The sequence below is a fragment of the Amblyraja radiata genome, chromosome 1 (assembly GCF_010909765.2).
Source record: "Amblyraja radiata isolate CabotCenter1 chromosome 1, sAmbRad1.1.pri, whole genome shotgun sequence".
Taxonomy (NCBI): domain Eukaryota; kingdom Metazoa; phylum Chordata; class Chondrichthyes; order Rajiformes; family Rajidae; genus Amblyraja; species Amblyraja radiata.
In genome coordinates this window covers 7,555,714-7,574,646 of record NC_045956.1, presented here as the reverse complement: position 1 = coordinate 7,574,646, position 18,933 = coordinate 7,555,714, and the positions used below count along the sequence as shown (strand labels likewise).

Genomic DNA, 18,933 nt, shown 5'->3' with positions numbered 1-18,933 from the left:
TCAATCTGTTGCATGCATTATGAATTTAAGTTTCAAATTTATTCTTTGGAAAACATTGAGTTGGTTTGTACACAGAGTTGACGAGTTGTATTGTAATTGTATGCTAATATAGTACCTCTTATTTTATAAATGTACTGTTCTTTTATTGATGTGGTAACGCTTAGTCTTGGAGCCAAAGAATTGTTCATTACATTTAATAACATGATGCCATGGAATGTTCAGCATACTCCGCTCTTGCAAGATGCGACTTTGCTATTCAAATTTAAGTATCTTATTGAGCTTTGAGAAATAGAAAAGGCATATTAATAGAAGAAACTCTGCATACTAAAGGTTCCACTGTTTGAATAAAGATTCATGCATGAATGTCTATACTTCATTTGTTCTTCTTTTATTTTCTTGCTTTCTCTACAACCATCTTGCATAGGCTGGAGGATTTTCCTACTTCACCTACAAGTACAGGCAAACAAGAATTTCTGTATGTTAAACTAGCATGATTTTATCTTGCATTTTTAACTTAGAGGAATTTTTTTTATAGATATTATTCTGCTCCAGTATTATGCTGTAATGTTATGCTTAAAGCAATCCTTGGAACGATCTGTTGATTTCTTGTAAGGTATAAAATTTTTAAATGTTGTGCTTTTAAATATTGTGGTTTGCGTTCATTGCACATTATTAATAGTTAACTAATAGTAAGATTTTGATGCCGAAACTGACGTGTATATATATATATTGCCTTTAAGAAATGGTGATTTTTCATTTTTTTAATAGTTTGTAAGCTATATAATTCTAAATTGATTTACAGTGGTGCAGTTTTATTTGATTTAAGATGTGTGATTATTCTTTAGATCTATTAAGTACAGATGCAAATCCAAATTCATTGCATACATGTTTACTATCAGACATATCAGTACTTATTTTAGAATCCGGGTTAAGGTTAGATTTGTTTAGGTGTCATTAGAGTACAGATGACTGCACATTATGGGAAGGTTGTGTTGCTAGAAAATGGTTCATATCACTATCTGTAGTGCAAAGCCACGTCATCTGCACATTCATCAAGAGGCCCGAGTTGAAACATGAATTTATGTTTACTAACTTACCTTTTTTTCACTTAACTCCTGTGAGAGCAAATGTTATGCTGTATTTTTGGATAGTGATTAGTGAATTCTATGATGAATGTCTGTTATCTGAGCAACTGTAATGTGGGGAGGTCTATATAGATTAACAATATATTGCCCTTCGTCCTTACAGAACCCTGTTAGTCACATCCTCCCAACCTGAAAATATCCTGATTCCCGTACTCTCTATTGTGTGTACTATCTATCCTCCCTCCATACACAGTCCTAAGTGCACTCATTATGTTTTATGGCCTCTTGTGAAGTTCCTTGCTTTAGGCTTTCTGAAAGTCCAAATACCTCCCATGTGGTTCCCTTTTATCTATTATGCCATTTGCAATGTCAAAACACTCAGATTTGTCAAACATGAAATTGCTTTCATAACTATTTATTGTCAGCCCAGTCCTAATATTTTCTTGGTATCCTACTATCATGTCATTAATAATAGATATAATTTTCTCCCCCACATATGTCAGGCTAACTATTCTGTAGATCCCCATTTTAATTTATCTCCTTTTATTCAAAATAACAGGATTACACATGCTATATTCCAATCTGTGGGAACTATTCTTGAGTTGATTACATTTTGTAAGATGGAGCCCAACACATCCCTTCTCTTTATGACACTGGGAGGCAGGCCATCAGTTACTGGCAATTGATCAACTTTCAAACCATTAATTCCTCAATATTGTTATTAATGCTAATTTCTTTCATCTGATTTGCACTCAAGACGCTATTCATCTCTTTTTCTAAGGTTTCTATTATTTTTCCATGAAACCAAACACACAATATTTGTTTAATTTCTCTTCCATTTCCATATTTCCCAGTATAATTTCTCCTGTTTCATTTCTCATCTCTGCACTGTGATCAGTTCATTTTGAAATTAGCCACTTGATGTTGTTTAAAGAATATTGAAGAATACCGACCAAAATATACTGTCGCACAGGTGTTATTTTCCTGACTCTTTTCCGACGTGATCAGGCCATTTGTAGGTACTCAATGCTTATTTCTTCATTAATGGTTGTAAAAAATAGGTTTTTAAAAAATGTGCAAGCAATGACTTTTTTCACTCAATTTCAAACAAGGAGCAACCCTCATATCGTCAATGACCACACGTTCACTGAAGGCCCCAAGTTTTACTCCCTTCTTGTATCTGCATGGCTGAACATTAATCTACTTCTGCAGCAGTTCAATTCTGTGTTTGTGCTGCACTGTTCTGATCATTGCCTGCATTATCGACCTGCCTCACGGTTGCATGGGTGGGTGTTTGGAACATGAACACAGATGCATGTTTGTAATCACTGGGGGAGTAGTCAGTGGCCAGACACATGGAAGGCATCTTGTCCCCTCTCTGCCATGTTATCTCTTCTCTCCATGTCAGCTATTTGATACGGTTGTGCTGGTGGGTATTCTTAAAGACTTTCTGCATTTTGCACAATGCCTTGCAGCAACATTATGCTGGCTGTAATCTTTACAAGTAACTGCTGTTGGGAATTGTGCACATACCTCTTTATTGTACCCATATTGAGGGGCGGCGGGTTGAGGGTGCTGGTGGAGGAATGAATGTTGCATTTGTAAAGGAAAATTTCACTAATTTGTCTTTATGGGTTTGGCAAATGTTCAGGCTAAATGTAGTACAAATATCAAAGGTTGGTGAAATCTAATTAGGAGGTAATATGTTTTATATTTATTTTATGGTTCTTAATATAGGAATGTTACAGAAGGTATAGAAATGGTCGAATCACAAGGATGTCATCACATAATTGTCACACAGGCTTGCACAGTTATAGCTTTGTTCACTGCGCTGAGTTCAATTTAGTTTGTCACGTGTACCGAGGTACAATGAAAAGCTTTTGTTATCTGCTAACAACAAAGACAATACATCGATCCATTTACAGTGTATAGATACACGATAAGGAATAACGTTTAGTGCAATGTAATGCCAGCAAAGTCTGATCAAGGATAGTCCGAGGGTCTTCAAAGAGTAGTTCAGCATTGCTCTCTGGTTGTGGTAGGATGATTCAGTTGCCTGATAACAGCTGAGAAGAAACTGTCCCCGAATTTGGTGGTGTGCGTTTTCACATCTATACCTTTTGCTTGATGGGGGAAGGGAGAAGAAGGAGTGGCCAGGGTGCGACTTGTCCTTGATAATGCTTGATTAGGCCCTGCCAAGGCAGCGTGAGGTATAAATGGAGTCAATAGAAGGGAGGTTGGTTTGTGTGATGGTCTGGGCTGCATCTACAATTTTGCTGCAAATTCTTGTGGTCTTGGATGGATCTGTTCCCAAACCAAGCTGTGATGCTTCCTGATAAAATACATGAAAGAGTATGCAGTATTGTTATGAAGGTTTACATAAATTGCATTTTAATAGATTATTTTCATGGGCTCCAAAATAGATTACAAAATAAAAATATTTAGATTTAGCACATGTTAAGGGGGAGGTTGGCGGAAATGTCCTCACAAAAAGACAACCAGAAAAGCAACTTTGCTGTCACAAATTGCTGAATTAAAGCAATCAATTTATATTTCCACAAGGAATTATGGTGTTGATTCAAGAGTTAGATGGCTTGTGGACAAAATAACTTGATGGGATAAATGACCTGTTTTTTCAGAATAGCATTTAACAATTTTACATTTGTTTGAGGTCTCCAGTATCATTGGTTCCTAGCTTTTGACGATTTAATGTCTTTTGCTTATCTTTCTAGAACTGTAGTTAAATGCAGTATTGCCAAATCTCAGGCTCTCTACAGTGCCCAGAGAGGATTGAAGACCAACAACACAATGGTTATAAAAGTAGGAGCAATCAGCATCAATATCCCACAGCATCCTGCTACACTACATAGCATGATGGTTCGGAGCTCTCACCAGCTATCCAAACAGATTTCTGATCTCATCCGTCAGCCATTGGCTTCGTAAGCATTTTTTTTAAATCTCTTGTTGATGTACTGTGCATAATGTACACTAATAATTTACATTGGTGGATTTTGAAAACATGCAAAAATAAGAATTGCTTGCTGCAGACAAGTCCATGTAATTGGTGCTACTTACAGTCTGGTATATTGTGCTTGCTGCTCATTTTGCGTTCTTCTCTACACTGTGGTGACCAAATGCAGATTGCATGAGCCATGAAATGTCGTGGCTTGCTACTCCAATGTTCTGTCATGATTTCACTCTGAGCTTGACTTCGATGTCAGGGTTTATCTTCATCTTGGTGTGGATTACATGAACAGAAGATAATGTGGTTTATAAGCGGGAATAACTGCTATAAATATCAGAATACAGTTGCATAAAACACGAATACAACCTAAAACGATTGCAATGAGGTGGTATATAACTAGCAAAGCAGCTCACAGCCATGGTTGTTGTCGTCTTGCTCATTTTCCTGAGCTGGTCGGGGTGCGTTGCTCTAAATTGTCTATTATGCCTCTGGCTCGGATTCTGCTTTTATGTTGAATTTCAGGGGCAGTAAAGTTCTTCAAATCGATTAGTAATTTAGATTTTCCCCTCAACTGAACCATACATTTGTGAGAAAACAGGGAGCAATGTCGGCTTTTCCTAGCGAGGGAATCAATCCAGGTTACTACTTAGTTAGGTACATAGCTCTTTGGTGAAGGCCACAGTTCTAACCACTGTAAAAAATCTACCCTTTATCAGCAAGGTACTGGAGAAAATGGTATTCAACCAAATACAACACTTTCTGAATCAAAATGACATTTTAGAGAAATTGCAATTTGATTTCAGAGCAAATTACAGCACTGAGACTGCACTGATAAAATTGTCAGTGACCCGAGAGTTAGCACTGACGAGGACAAAGTCTCAGTGCTGATCCTCTTAGACGTCACAGCAGCTTTTGACACCAAAGTATTCTTATAGATCGCCTAGAAAACTGGGCTGGCCTGTCAGATCAGGTACGAAGTTAGTTCCAATCATATATAAGTGGAAGGAAGTACTTTGTTAGCCTTGGGGACTATGCATCACAGCTGCAAGATAGACCCGTTGGTGTAGCACAAGGTAGCTGACGGCCCCCTACTCTTTTCCTTGTATATGCTGCCGCTAGGAGGAGTTATCGCATAATGTAAATTTTCTTAAGTTATGCCGAGGACACTCAGTTATGCCTCTCTGTCAAACCCACTGATGCAAATGCCTTAAGTTATTTGACCTCCTGTTATTTTCCATTAAAAAAAAATGGATGAATGCTAACTTTCTTAAACTCAACGATGACAAGACTGAGATTTTATTACTTGGATCAAAACCCAAGAGAGAGATGTTACTCGGTAAACTGGGAAATTTGACTGCCTTTGTCAAACAAGAAGTCACAAGCCTGGGGGTAAAAATTGACAATGATCTTAATTTTAAATCTCACAAAAATAAGGTAACAAAGTGTGCTTTTCATCACCTCAGAAATATTCTTAAAGTACGGCTTTTCTTAATGCAACACGACTGTAAAAAAACTCATACATGCTTTCATATCAAGCAGACTTGATTACTGTAATGCCTCATTTACTGGTCTGCCTTCAAAATCCAACAACAAGTTACAGCTCATTCAAAATGCCGCAGCCCGACTTTTAACAAATACCAAGAAAAGAGACCATATTACCCCAGTATTATACTTCCTTCATTAGCTCCCTGTGAGATCCAGGATCGGCTATAAATACCTCCTTCTTGTCTATAAAGCTCTAAATGGCTTAGGAGCGGCATATTTTACAGACTGCCTCCTTCCCTATGCCTCTACTCGAGCACTCAGGTCTTCTGATGTCAGCCTGTTAAGGCCGCAGCAATAAGAAAATTGGTGAACCAGCCTTTTTCAATTACACCCCCAAGTTGTGGAATACCTTTCCCAGGGCTATGAGAGACACCCACGTTGACATTTTTAAACGGCAGCTAAAAACTTATCTTTTCAATCAACCTTTTAACTGCCTTTACCTCTTCTGATGACAATGTAAAAATTACCTTTATTCTCTTGTATTTATCTCAGCATACCTTTCAACAGCTTGTGTGCTCCTATAGTATATGGGACTCTGTTTTTATTTTTTGTCCTTTTATACACTCAATTTTTTATTTTATATTTCTTATATAAATCTCTGCTTTTTATGTTATTAACTGTCTATGTCCTTACTGTCTTAAATTGTATTTTTGTTGAAACCTGGGTTTTTGTGAAAAGCACCTTGGGTTATATTCAATTGTGTGAAAAGAGCTATACAAATAAAGTTATTATTAAAGTGTTGGACTAACTCAGCAGGTCAGGCACTGTCATCCACAATCTGACGTTTAACACATCCAGGTCTATTTTCTTCCCAATATACTTGCCCATCAACAAATTCTAAAAATAATTTCTAATTACTTCCCAGGATCACATCAACAATTCTAATATAACCGGGCAGAATAAACAGGCTGTAAATCAAACAGCTACTGATGTTGGAAATCTGAAATAAAAACAGAACATTTTGGAAGGACTCAGCAAATAAGACAGCACCTGTAAAAAGTTTAATGTTAAAGTGGAAGAAATATTTTTTTACATCTTAGTGGGATCAGGCAAAGAGAATGTCTTTGATAGTGCCAGGTCTGGGTTATCGAGATGTTTACATTGGTTACAGAGCTGTCCGCTTAATTGATTAATGAGGATGTTAAAGTTGGTGAGACTTGATGAGTAGAATAATAATTCAAAGAGTCAAAGTTGAACAGACTTTTACTAAGTCACCCGGGTGAAATAGGACACAGCCAGTAGTGTGCACCTAGAAGGTACACAAAATTGCTGGAGAAACTCAGCGGGTGCAGCAGCATCTATGGAGCGAAGGAAATAGGCAACGTTTCGGGCCGAAACCCTTCTTCAGACTGATAGGGGGTGGGGGGAAGCGGGGAGAAGAAAGGAAAAAGGAGGAGGAGGAGCCCGAGGGCTGGGGTAGGAAGGGGAGGAGACAGCAAGGGTTAAACTGTCTCCGGAGGGAGGAGGAGAACTTCTTCAAAGTAGGCATACCTTGAGGAGATTTCTCAGTGGAGTAGACAAAGTGTTTAAGAAGGAACTGCAGATGCTGGAAAATCGAAGGTACACAAAAATGCTGGAGAAACTCAGCGGGTGCAGCAGCATCTATGGAGCACCTAGATGGACACTCGCAAGCTGCTACAACTCTCCTGACTATACAGAGAAATTACAAGTATCTTTATGCTGATAAAACAACATTATCACATGATTCGTAGGAATAAGTTAACAAAGAGCTCAGTTACATACAATGACACCCTTCAAACTAACTTTAAAGAGATATGGGAGCTTAGAGATACATGGCCCAGCTGCATAGGCAAGAAAGCACTATTGTATTCATTGCAACCTCCAGACAGAACACTGATATGGCAAAGAAACAAGATGCTAGGGAACGGCCGTTATCTCTGTTCCCTTTAGTTAGTGAAGGTCATGTTCACAAGCTTCTGCAGACTTACAGAATAGTCAATCTTTACATTTAACCAGCATTCTATTCACAAAATGGAGGTTGCAGCTAACATGAATAAAATAGCTAAATAAAATGGCGGGGACCGCGCTAGCTCTTACATTGGGACTTGGAGAGGAACATATTAAAGCTGTAAAATATACACAGTGCTGCTGCTGAACCTGAAACCAAAAGTAGAATGCCAGAAATACCTGCTATAAACTTATGCATCTGTTATATTAACTTGGTCATTTTTCACCCCCATTGCCATTGCCTGATGTGCTGGGAATTTCTAGCACTCTCCATTTCAACATTTGTTTTTATCATTTCCTGGTAATATTAAACATTCTCCATTTATGAATTCAAAAATCTTTCAAATATAAATTTGCATTAACATCTGTTCAAAAGCAGGGTTATGAAATATTACTAAGGTCCTTCTGCCGAGGCTCAAATGTTACTTTGTTTATTCTGTTTAGCATGCCAGTGCAAAGGGAGGATGTTTCTACACCACAATCTTCTGAGAAACCACCTTCAAGTGTCAATCAGACTCCTGTTGAAACAAACGAATTTCCTCAGCTGCCAGAGGGATTGGAGAAGAAGCCAATTGTGCTTAAATTTAGTGCCTTATTGGATGGCATCACCATTGGTGCTGCATTACTGCCGTCTCTTAAAGCGGAATACAAAATGGGCAGGATGAAAAGCCATGGAATGACAGGTACGCATTTGTCAAAGTCTTCAAAAGTTTTCCAATGGCATGAAAATGATTGATAATGATCTTGATCAGAAGAACAACAAATACATTCCAATCAATGAGTGAAAATGTCAAACTACTTCTGCCAAGGACATTTGTTTTCTATAATTAAACTTGGCTCTATAAATGGTGTGTCATTTTACTTAATCAACTCAGTTAATTGCATCTATTGATAATTGCCTGGACTTCCAAAGACTAATGTGGAGGGACTGGTGGGATATGGATCACATGCAGGCAGAGGAGATTAGTTTAACTTGGCATCATGCATGGCACAAACGTTGTGGACTGTGGGAACCTTTTCTGCACTGCACTGTTATCTGGTGTTGTCAAATGTCAAATTGCTGACAGAGATTTTACGTCAGTTTAGACTTGAATGTACAATGCAATTTATTCTCTGTCCAGTTTTTAAAAAAAAATCATAAAACTACATTTTATTTTTGTAATGATGATGAAGTTATTGTTATTTATGTAACTAAATAAGTTATCACACTGTAGTTAAATGAAATCAATGCACTTGATGCAAATTTCCACCTTGTCAACGACACTTGAAATATAGATCTTGTCATCAAAAATGACGTCAAAATAGATTTTTATTGGTGCCAAGGTTGTGTTGTCAACCATCGAGCTTGGTACTTATCAATTCAAGGTATGACTGTTGCAATTGCTTCAATTTTACAAAATGTTTTAAAATGATGGGGATTTTTGTTTTATAAATTATTGCCATCATCACGTGTGTGGCATCTCAATTTGGAAATCTCCCTGATTATTTTCCAAGTAAATGTAAGGAGGACAGAAACAAAGTCCTCTTCAAACTTTGTTCCGTAGCTACCACTTTCCTTTACCTCCTACACTGTTGTCTCAACCCATCTGTTACTGCCCAAATCTATATTTTTTGTTAACTCCACCTTGAATTATTTAACTGCTCAGTTTACTGGCCCCTCATTTTATCCCTTCATAAATTTGACCTCTGGTCCTTATCCTAATCATTCTCTTTCTGCTAACCTACAGGTCCTGATCCTACCAATGCCTCTACTGCTATACTTGTAATATCCATATACGATAAGCTTGTGGCCTCGGCCATTGTTTCCCATTCTGTCTATTTCCCATTGTAGAATCTTTTCATTTAGTATTGAATGTGGATTGGAAGTAACAGGGAAGACACCTGTCTCTATCCCCATCTTAAAGTTCTCGGTCACTAATCACACATGAGGAGATCATGTCCATCCATTTCCTGGCCAACCTAACTATCTTGCTGGAATTTAGAACAGCTCCCTATCCTAATCCATTGAGAGAGAACACAGGAAAGGTATGCTTTTTTCTCAGTTATATACAATATATATTAACGATTTAGACAAAGGAATGTAACATGTCCAAGTTTGCGATTGCCACAGAGCTGGGTGGCAGTGCGAGCTGCGAGGAGGATGCTATGAGGCTGCAGTGGGACCTGGATAGGTTGGATGAGTGGGCAGATGCAGTATAATGTGGATAAATGTCAGATTAGGAAAAGGGGAGGTGCAACGAGACCGAGGTGTCCTTTTACATCAGTCACTGAAAGTAAGCATGCAGTGGTCCTAATGCAGTTGTACAGGGTCATGGGGAGACCGCACCTGGAGTATTGTGTGCAGTATTGGTCTCCTAATTTGAGGAAGGACATTCTTGTTATTGAGGGAGTGCAGCGTAGTTCACCAGGTTAATTCCCGGGATGGTGGGACTGACGTGATGAAATAATGGATCGACTGGGCATGTATTCACTGGAATTTAGAAGGATGAGAGGGAATCTTATAGAAACATAAAATTCTTAAGGGATGGGAGAGGCTAGATGCAGGAAAAATGAGTCCAGAATCAGGGGTCACAGTTTACGAATAAGGGATAGGCCATTTAGGACTGAGATGTGGAAAAAAACCTTTTCAGCCAGAGAGTTGTGAATCTGTGGAATTCTCTGCCACAGAAGGCAGTGGAGGCCAATTCTCTGGATGTATTCAAGAGAGAGTTAGATGTAGCTCTTAGGGCTAATGGAATCAACGGATATGGGGAGAAAGCAGGAACAGGGTACTGATTCTGGATGATCAGCCATGGCATAATGCTTGAGGGGCCGAATGGCCTACCGCTGCATCTATTTTCTATGTTTTTAACAGTTAAAAGTGATTGGAAATGCGATCATTTGAGTGAAATTGTCCAATAACTTTTGTACAACCATGAAGTTAATACTGTTGAGTTTGGTTTTAGTTTATTGTCACGTGTACCAAGGTACAGTGAAAAGCATTTGTTGTGTGCTAACCAGTCAGTGGAAAGACAATACATATTACAATCGAGCCATCCACAGTGTACAGATACATTACAAAGGGAATAACGTTTATTGCAAGATAAAGCCAGTCCAATCAAAGATAGTCCAAAGGTCTACTCTTTAGTTGTTGGTAGGATGGTTCAGTTGCCTGATAACAGCTGGGAAGAAGACTGTTTTCACTTGTTTATTAAAGTTTTGATAAAACTGCCTCCCTAATATTTTCATTGTGTCAATGCTTGAACCTCAGTTAGAAGCTGTCTGTTGTTTAGAAACATGAGGGAAATACATGAAAGGTTTGTAGTTATTGCAGCAACTATGTGGATGGTATTAGCACTGCATGTTTTCCAAATGAAAAAACATTAAAGTCCTATCTTTCCATATTATTTTTTAGTAGACTTTGTTATGTAATTATCAACAATAGTTAGTTAAAGCTGTCATAGCACCAATATACACTTTCTGTTATTACATATTTTTTTCCAATCACTAGGAGCCCAAACGAGGTTCACATTTGAGTTGCCCACTCACAGGCTGCGCTTCCAGTCCAAAGTAACACCTGTTGACATGGCAGCATTGCCGCCATCAGCCAGCCTTAACCTACCGCAAGTTACCATGTCTGGAGAATACATCATGGAAGAGCGTGAGTGTCATTCAGACAAATCCTGGAACGCAGATGAATTCCCATTGAAACAATGCAACTACCTACAGGGAAACTATTTGCGATGTGTTGCTGAGGTATGCCTGTTTAGAAAATGCTATTGGCATCAAATCAATTGTGTATTATGTTTAAAAACAATACATTTCCTTTCAATTGTATTGACTATGCTCGTTTGTTTGCAGGTTGGTTCTTTTGAGCACAACTTAACTACAGACCTTTTGAATCAGCTGGTCTTTTTACAGAAAGTTTTTATGAAAGAGGTCAATGAAGTTATTCAGAAAGTGTCAGGTAATCAATACATTTCCTTTTGGGATGAAATTACTTGAAAGAGCCTTTGTTGATCAAGCCAGCGATCTTACCTCCCGAATAAAATTCAATAAGAACCTAAATGTAGACTACTATAATTTCCTGTTTCTATTTTCGTTTGCATGCTTTGAAGTGTGTCAATGAAAATGTGACTCTGATATTTGTAGTGGTGGGGGTGGGAGAAGAGAGCATGTGGTGAGAAGTCTTACTGGTGCTTCCCGTATTCCAGGAGGAGGTGGTGGAATACCTGGAGATATGAGGATGTAAGTGTAAAATTAGGCCTTAGGTTGTGGGTTAAGGGCTTGCACTGCCAAGGGTGGAGAAAAGTATGATTGAGAGGCATTTGGATAGACACATGGATATGCAAGGAATGGAGGGATATGGATCACGTGTAAGCAGAGATAATTTAACCTGGCATTGTTGGCTGAAGTGCTTGCTGAACTTTGCTGTGTTCTATAAATTTTTTAATCTATGAATGAAAACAAAGATTGCTACAAAATGGAGAATCTCAGAAGTTGTTATGAAGATAATGAGATAAGAATGTGTGTTTGAAGGGGTAACTGCGGGTCAAATACTTTGCAGTTTGTAAATAATCTTGTTCAGTTTCCAGCAATTGCCAAAGGGAGGAATGGAATTAATGGGAGGAATGTAAGTTTCTAACAAGGACCAACGACATTGGTTTTGGTTTCCAGGTATTTAATTTGGGGAATTTTCTGCTCATCCAGTGGTAGTCCAGTCTTACAATTTAGAGGCAGCAGAAGATTTAAGATATAATGGTAGACACAAAATGCTGGAGTAACTCAGCAGGACAGGTAGCATCTCTGGAGAGAAGGAATGGATGACGTTTCGGGTTGAGACCCTTCTTCGACATATGGTTATTCTTAAAATATATAACATATTCTTAAGATATATGGTTCTGAGTTAATGCTGGTTGCCATAACAGCACTTTTGGAAGATGACATTTTATTTTGGGAGAATATTGATGAGAAGCAATATGTTTAGAACAAATAGAAAGTTAATACGTGTAAAATTATGTTTTATTTCTTTAGCAATGACTGCATAAAATAAGAATAGAGTGATGTATTTCTAGTCCTGACCAACCAAATTGAGAAAGATGACGGACATAATCACATCAGAAGGTGCAGACAGGCTGAGAATAAACTTTAGGTTAATTCTTTATGCTATCCAAACAGATCAAATATACAATACATAGTCACAATCAAATCAAACTCAAGTACAATAGATATTATTGTTCTTCTTAGAGAAACTTACAAAATTCTTAAGGGGTTGGCCCGGCTAGATGCAGGAAGATTTTTCCCGATGTTGGGGAAGTCCAGAACAAGGGGTCACAGTTTAAGGATAAGGGGGAAGTCTTTTAGGACTGAGATGAGAAAAAAACCATTTGTGGTGAGAGAGTGGTGAATCTGTGGAATTCTCTGTCACAGAAAGTAGTTGAGGCCAGTTCATTTGGCTATATTTAAGAGGGCGTTAAATGTGGCCCTTGTGGCTAAAGGGATCAGGGGGTATGGAGAGAAGGCAGGTACAGGATACTGAGATGGTTGATCAGCTATTATCATATTGAATGGCGGTGCAGGCTCATAGGGCCGAATGGCCCACTCCTGCACCTATTTTCTATGTTTCTACAGATACTACAGAGTGCAGAAATGGATTAGCAGGGATTCTATTTGAATAGAACTGTTTGCACAACATTGGTAATTTGAATCAGTGCAATTTGAATATGCAATAGGGAGACAAAAGTGCTGGAGAAACTCAGCAGGTGCAGAGCGTTTCTCCAGCACTTTTGTCGCCTATTTCCTTCGCTCCATAGATGCTGCTGCACCCGCTGAGTTTGTCCAGCACTTTTGTCTACCTTCGATTTTCCAGCATCTGCAGTTCCTTCTTAAATATTCAATATGCAATATCTGGCTCACAGCGTGGGATCTGCTGGTCCATCCTCTAGGTGACAGGCCTTGAAGGCCTACTGGACAGTGGGGCCGACCCTTGACCACAGACACACTTGAGGATTCAGGAAAAGAGACTCGAGGGACTTGTCAAATGAGATCAATCTTCTTGGCCTAATTCCACCTCCAGGTCAAATCCAGCTGGCATAGGTCTGTCATTATAAACTGTACATCATACTGTTGGGTAGAGGTTTTGTACTGCATAACAGTGGAGTACAGTACTGCTCATTACAGGTTCACAACATGTAACAGTGGGATATAGAAATGGTAGGCACAGGTGTAGGAATGACATAAGAAGTGCCGAGATGTGGTGAGAGGTACAACTGCGGATCGCTGATTGAAGCAGTGAGAGATATCAAGAGGGCTGCAGAGTGACAATAAGGAATCAGTGTGAAGAAGGAGTGAGTATAATAGAGAGGTGACATTGAAGGGAGCAGCAAGTGCAATGCAATTTGTGTGTTTAAACATGACTAAAATGTCAAACATGTTTCTAGCGAGTGGCTAAGATGCAATATGGCCTTCCATGGAAAATGTCATGGAAGTAAAAACTATTTTCACTGATATATTCCTGTAACAAATGTTGAATGTTAACATCAATCTGCAGGAGGGGAGCAACCAATACCACTGTGGAATGAACACGATATTTTAATGGATGGAGAAAAGCCCAAAATTTTACTGTACTCTTTGAATCTACAATTTAAGGTAATTAAAATATTGAATCTTAAATATGGGTGTCATTCTGTATTGCATTTATCTTGGAACCTGTTATAGAAACACTAATTTCTGGAGAGAAATTCCAGCCTTTCAACTTATAATTTAAAAATGTCACATCAGCTTCTGCCAATTATAGTGTGACAGAAGTAATGTCTGAGTCTTCTGCCTCGTTCACTTTTACACCAGCAAAGAAAATAATGCACAGATTGTATGCTATCGAACACCTGGCTTTTGTACCTATGGTGTCATGCTAAAGGATATGGATCCCTGCAGAAATGTTGTCTGGCAGATTTAGTATCATAGAATAATAATTGTGTCATTTCTTTCATGGAGCAGATCCTTACCAATTGCTGAGTGACTTTGTTAAAATGTTAGATTGCAGAATAACCCCAAAAGAAAGAAAAATGTGTGCTTCAGTGTTTATACGGTGTTCATTTTGTGCCCAGGGTATCCAGGTTACAGCAACGACTCCTTCCATGAGAGCTGTAAGGTTAGAGACTGGACTTATTGAACTGGAGCTGTCAAATCGCATCCAAGCTAAGACGCAGCTCGGTGCAGGCCTTAACAGTAGCTATTTGAAACTGTTTGGAAAATGTCAGGTTGATCTAAACCTGGCATTAGGACAAATTGTCAAACATCAGGTACACATTTATCAATTTAATAATACTTACCATTTGGCTCTGAATTAACTGTAATATAGTAAATCCCACCTAATGCTAAATATTCCACTTGTATTGCATTAAATATGATTTAATGATGTTAAAAGAAAAATCTTGAAATAATGCTTTTTTTTAAAGTAATGCATTAAATTGTTTAATCTGTGCATTTTATGCGACATATTGCTTAAGAATAAGAATGACAGGTGTTACCAAATTGATTCATTTGAGTATGACATTTCAGCTTATCGATTCTTGACCTGGTGACTTTTGACAGATCCTAAACATTTTCCAACACCCTCTTTGCTCTTAATGTTATAAACAGTGATCGACATTTTTTTTTCTTCATCTACACATTTAGACATTTCATGTTTTCCCTCAAGTTATGTTCAATATAATAATAATAATAATAATGGATGGGATTTATATAGCGCCTTTCTAATACTCAAGGCGCTTTACATCGCATTATTCATTCACTCCTCAGTCACACTCGGTGGTGGTAAGCTACTTCTGTAGCCACAGCTGCCCTGGGGCAGACTGATGGAAGCGTGGCTGCCATTCTGCGCCTACGGCCCCTCCGACAATGCACAATATGAAGTCGGCCTGCTTGTTATTTCTATCAAAGGAGAGCAATTGAAATCCACGACTTAACATCTAAATTAACATCAGCTGTATTTGACAATCAGTGCATGATATCTGAGGAAAAACTGGTTTGTTGGCACTTGTCTTAAAATACCTATTCATAAACATTTTTGTGGTGTCTATCTCGGGGTTTGCTGGATCTTGGTGGCATTTCTTACTGCTAAGCCTTTGCATTGTTATTCAGGACAGCCCAACTCTGTGTGTGTTATTGTGCTGCACTCTTTTTGTCCTTAAGCACACAGCGATTTCCTGACCTCCAGCTCTAACTTTTTCCATTGTATGATATTGTCGCTGGTTACCGATCTGATTTATTTCCCCCTTGTCTATGTTTTATGATCCTTTATTGATTTTAGGTCTATGAAGAAGCTGGTTCAGATTTTCATCAAGTAGCATATTTCAAGACACGGATTGGTTTAAGAAATGCACTGCAAGAAGAAATCAGTGGTGCATTTGATAGAGAAGCTGTTCTCATCACACTTAGCCGACCAATAATATATGCACAACCTGTGGCCTTTGATAGAGGTATGAATTTCTAACTATTGATGAGAAGGGTTGAAGCCCTTATACTATTACTTCCAAACCCTTCTAACTCATCCAAGTTACCTTTCCTCATGCAGGTGTTGTTCAGCCTAGGGCTTGTGTTTAATGTTGTCTCAGTCCATTATCCACCCCGTCCCCCACAGTGCTTATTCACAATGCCATCTGGACCCTCTGTGTTGTAAAGTTCTGTCTCTCCAGCATCCCCCACGTTCCAGTGTTTTCAGTCCCACAACTTCTCTTCCCATTGCCATCAAATCCCAGACTTTCCTTCTTTCATAATTACGATAGGATAAATGACCAAAACTTGGCAGAGAAAAATGATTTTGAGGAACAGCAAAAAAACTGCTGATGCTGGAAATCAGAAGCAAAGGCAGAAAATGTTGAAAATACGGAGAAGATAGGGCAACATCTGTGGAGACACTGAGTGAGCTAATGGTTCATGTCACTGACTGACGAAGTGAATATTTACAGCACTTTGAAAGAGAAAGAGAGTTTTGAGGGAAAAAATCTAGAGCTTAGAGTCTTGGCAGCTGAAGGACATGGGTGCCAAATATGGAACAATTAAATTTGGGGAAGTGGAAGGGTTCAGAATTGGAAGAGTACAGATATTTCAGAGGGATATCAGGATTGGAAGGAGATTAAGGTGATAAGGTAACGCTCAGACAGAAATGGTAATTTTAAGTGTATCAAATGATACAATTGATGGCTATGATGTAAGTTAGAGATAAGGCAGGGCAATGACTGGGCTGAAAGCAAATAATTTATTATATAACTATTAAAATTAATTTGCTCAGAACATAAGAATCAATTTTAAAGAGTGGAGAGAAAGAATATAAATGATAGAAACGATGGCAACTTCGCTGAAATAAATCATGGTAATTTCTGTAATAGAATGCCGAAAATGAAAGATGGTTATGTCAAAAATCTGACCAAAATAGCATTATCAACATCTGCAGCAAATTTTGTGGAAAAATGAGCCAGTATATGTCTTCAAATGTGAAATCTTTAATCTCAGATCAAATATTTTGATACTGAATATTGGTTGGATTGTTTTGAGAGAGTAAACACTTAATCATATTGCAGTAAAGCCATGGCTATATTGTAAAAAAGCTATACCCGACATCTCGTATTTTCTTAATACTAAGAAACGCACAATTAAACTAGGTATTAACTCTCATTTTCCTCCATTTTTATAGTAAATTCCATTTTTCTTATATTTGAATCCTCTTACGAATTGTAAATTCAATAAAAAAAATTGGAAAACAGAACATAAAGATATTTTTATTTGATTGTAATTGATTAATTTAATCAATTAATCTTTTGTTCCCATTTGAAGCTGTCTTTTTTTGGCTCAACTACAAAGCTGCCTATGACAACTGGAATGAACAGCGAATGGCGTTACACAAGGACATTCACGTTGCTACCAAAGAAGTTGTTGACAAGCTGCCTGGAATCCAACAGACCTCTGCTCAAGCATTTGGCACACTCTTTTTGCAGTTGACTGTGAATGATTTGGGCATTTGTTTACCAATCACCAATACTATCCAGGTATTGTGTTTCTGCTGTGATTTATCAATTTGCTAGTTTGTACAATATTAATAATCAATATTTCATTCAGATAGTTGCATGGATATGGTGGGTTTAGAAGGATATGGATCAAAAGCAGGCAGGCGGGATGAGTTTAGATGGGGCATGTTGGTCGGCGGAGGAAATTGTGCTGAAGGGCATATTTCCACGCTGGATGTTCCACGCTTGCCGTTTTTACTGCTCACAGCAGCTTGGGAGTTAGTCATCCTCTAATACTGTCCATGTGGCCATATGTATCATGAAATGTATTTTCCCCAATCCAAGACTTTTGAAGCTACTTGCTCAAATTCACCCCAAATTCACTCCAGTTAGAATAGACAATTCACTCAGATCAACCTGGGACCAATGAGAATTTTATGATTTAGCTTTGTTTTAAGTTCCCATTGTTTTTTTTAAATGACCGCTAGGCTCAATAGAGGCGCAACATTAGCCACCCCCCAGTCTTCCGGCACCTCATACGTACGTGTCAATTGATGATTCATTTATCTCAGCCAGGGCTCCTGGAATTTGTTTAGCTCCCACATATATCTCTAATATGTCTGATCAAGCCCGGGAGATTTATCTATTTTCATTCGCCTTAGGATGTCCTCGCCTGTATTACGAACTGTCCTCATGACATCTCTATTAACTGTCCCATTTCCCCCAGTCTTGTATCTTTCCCCACAGTAAAAACAGTAGAAATACTCATGAAGGATCTTGCCCAACTCCTGTGGCTCCACACACAAATGACCATTATGGATTCTATGGGTCTCTATTCCCACCGGAGGTACCCTTGTTCCCTTAATGTACATAACATCTCTTTGGATTTTCCTTAATATTATGTGCCAGAGCTATCTCCTGCCCCCTTTTTGTCCTTCTGTTTTCCTTAAGTATCCCAAAACAATTCAAGGGATACACTTGATCTCAGCTGCCTAAACTTGTTCCATGCCTCCTCCTTTTTCCTGACCAAAACCTCAATTTCTCTTGTCATCAAGGCTTCATTACTTCCATCTGCTTTGCTCTTCACCCTAACAGAAACATGCATGCCCTGAACCCATGTCATCACACTTTTAAAAGCATCCCACCTTCTGAACGTTCTTTAGCCTGCAACTCAACTCTACAGCACGTTCCTGTCTAATAACCACCACATTTAGCCTTGACCCAATTCAGAATTTAAACTTTTTGTTTAAGAAAGAACTGCAGATGCTGGAAAATCGAAGGTACACAAAAATGCTGGAGAAACTCAGCGGGTGCAGCAGCAACTATGGAGCTAAGGAAATGGGCAACGTTTCGGGCCGAAACGTTGCCTATTTCCTTCGCTCCATAG

The 18,933-nt window shown here is 38.5% G+C and overlaps 1 protein-coding gene across 3 annotated transcripts in view; it reads left to right on the top strand.

Annotated features, from left to right (window-relative positions):
* The window catches only part of kiaa1109 (KIAA1109 ortholog), a 311,921-nt gene that overhangs the window by 219,861 nt on the left and 73,127 nt on the right, over positions 1-18,933 (top strand). For 2 of the 3 annotated variants that reach the window (XM_033016881.1, XM_033016832.1), the window contains exons 50-58: positions 425-475; positions 3,818-4,024; positions 8,008-8,246; positions 11,054-11,298; positions 11,404-11,509; positions 14,093-14,190; positions 14,649-14,843; positions 15,854-16,022; positions 17,377-17,588. In XM_033016881.1, coding sequence (XP_032872772.1) covers positions 425-475; positions 3,818-4,024; positions 8,008-8,246; positions 11,054-11,298; positions 11,404-11,509; positions 14,093-14,190; positions 14,649-14,843; positions 15,854-16,022; positions 17,377-17,588 — 1,522 coding nt within the window. The remainder of the gene's footprint in view (positions 1-424; positions 476-3,817; positions 4,025-8,007; positions 8,247-11,053; positions 11,299-11,403; positions 11,510-14,092; positions 14,191-14,648; positions 14,844-15,853; positions 16,023-17,376; positions 17,589-18,933) is intronic. The other variant, XM_033016927.1, reaches the window with a different exon arrangement.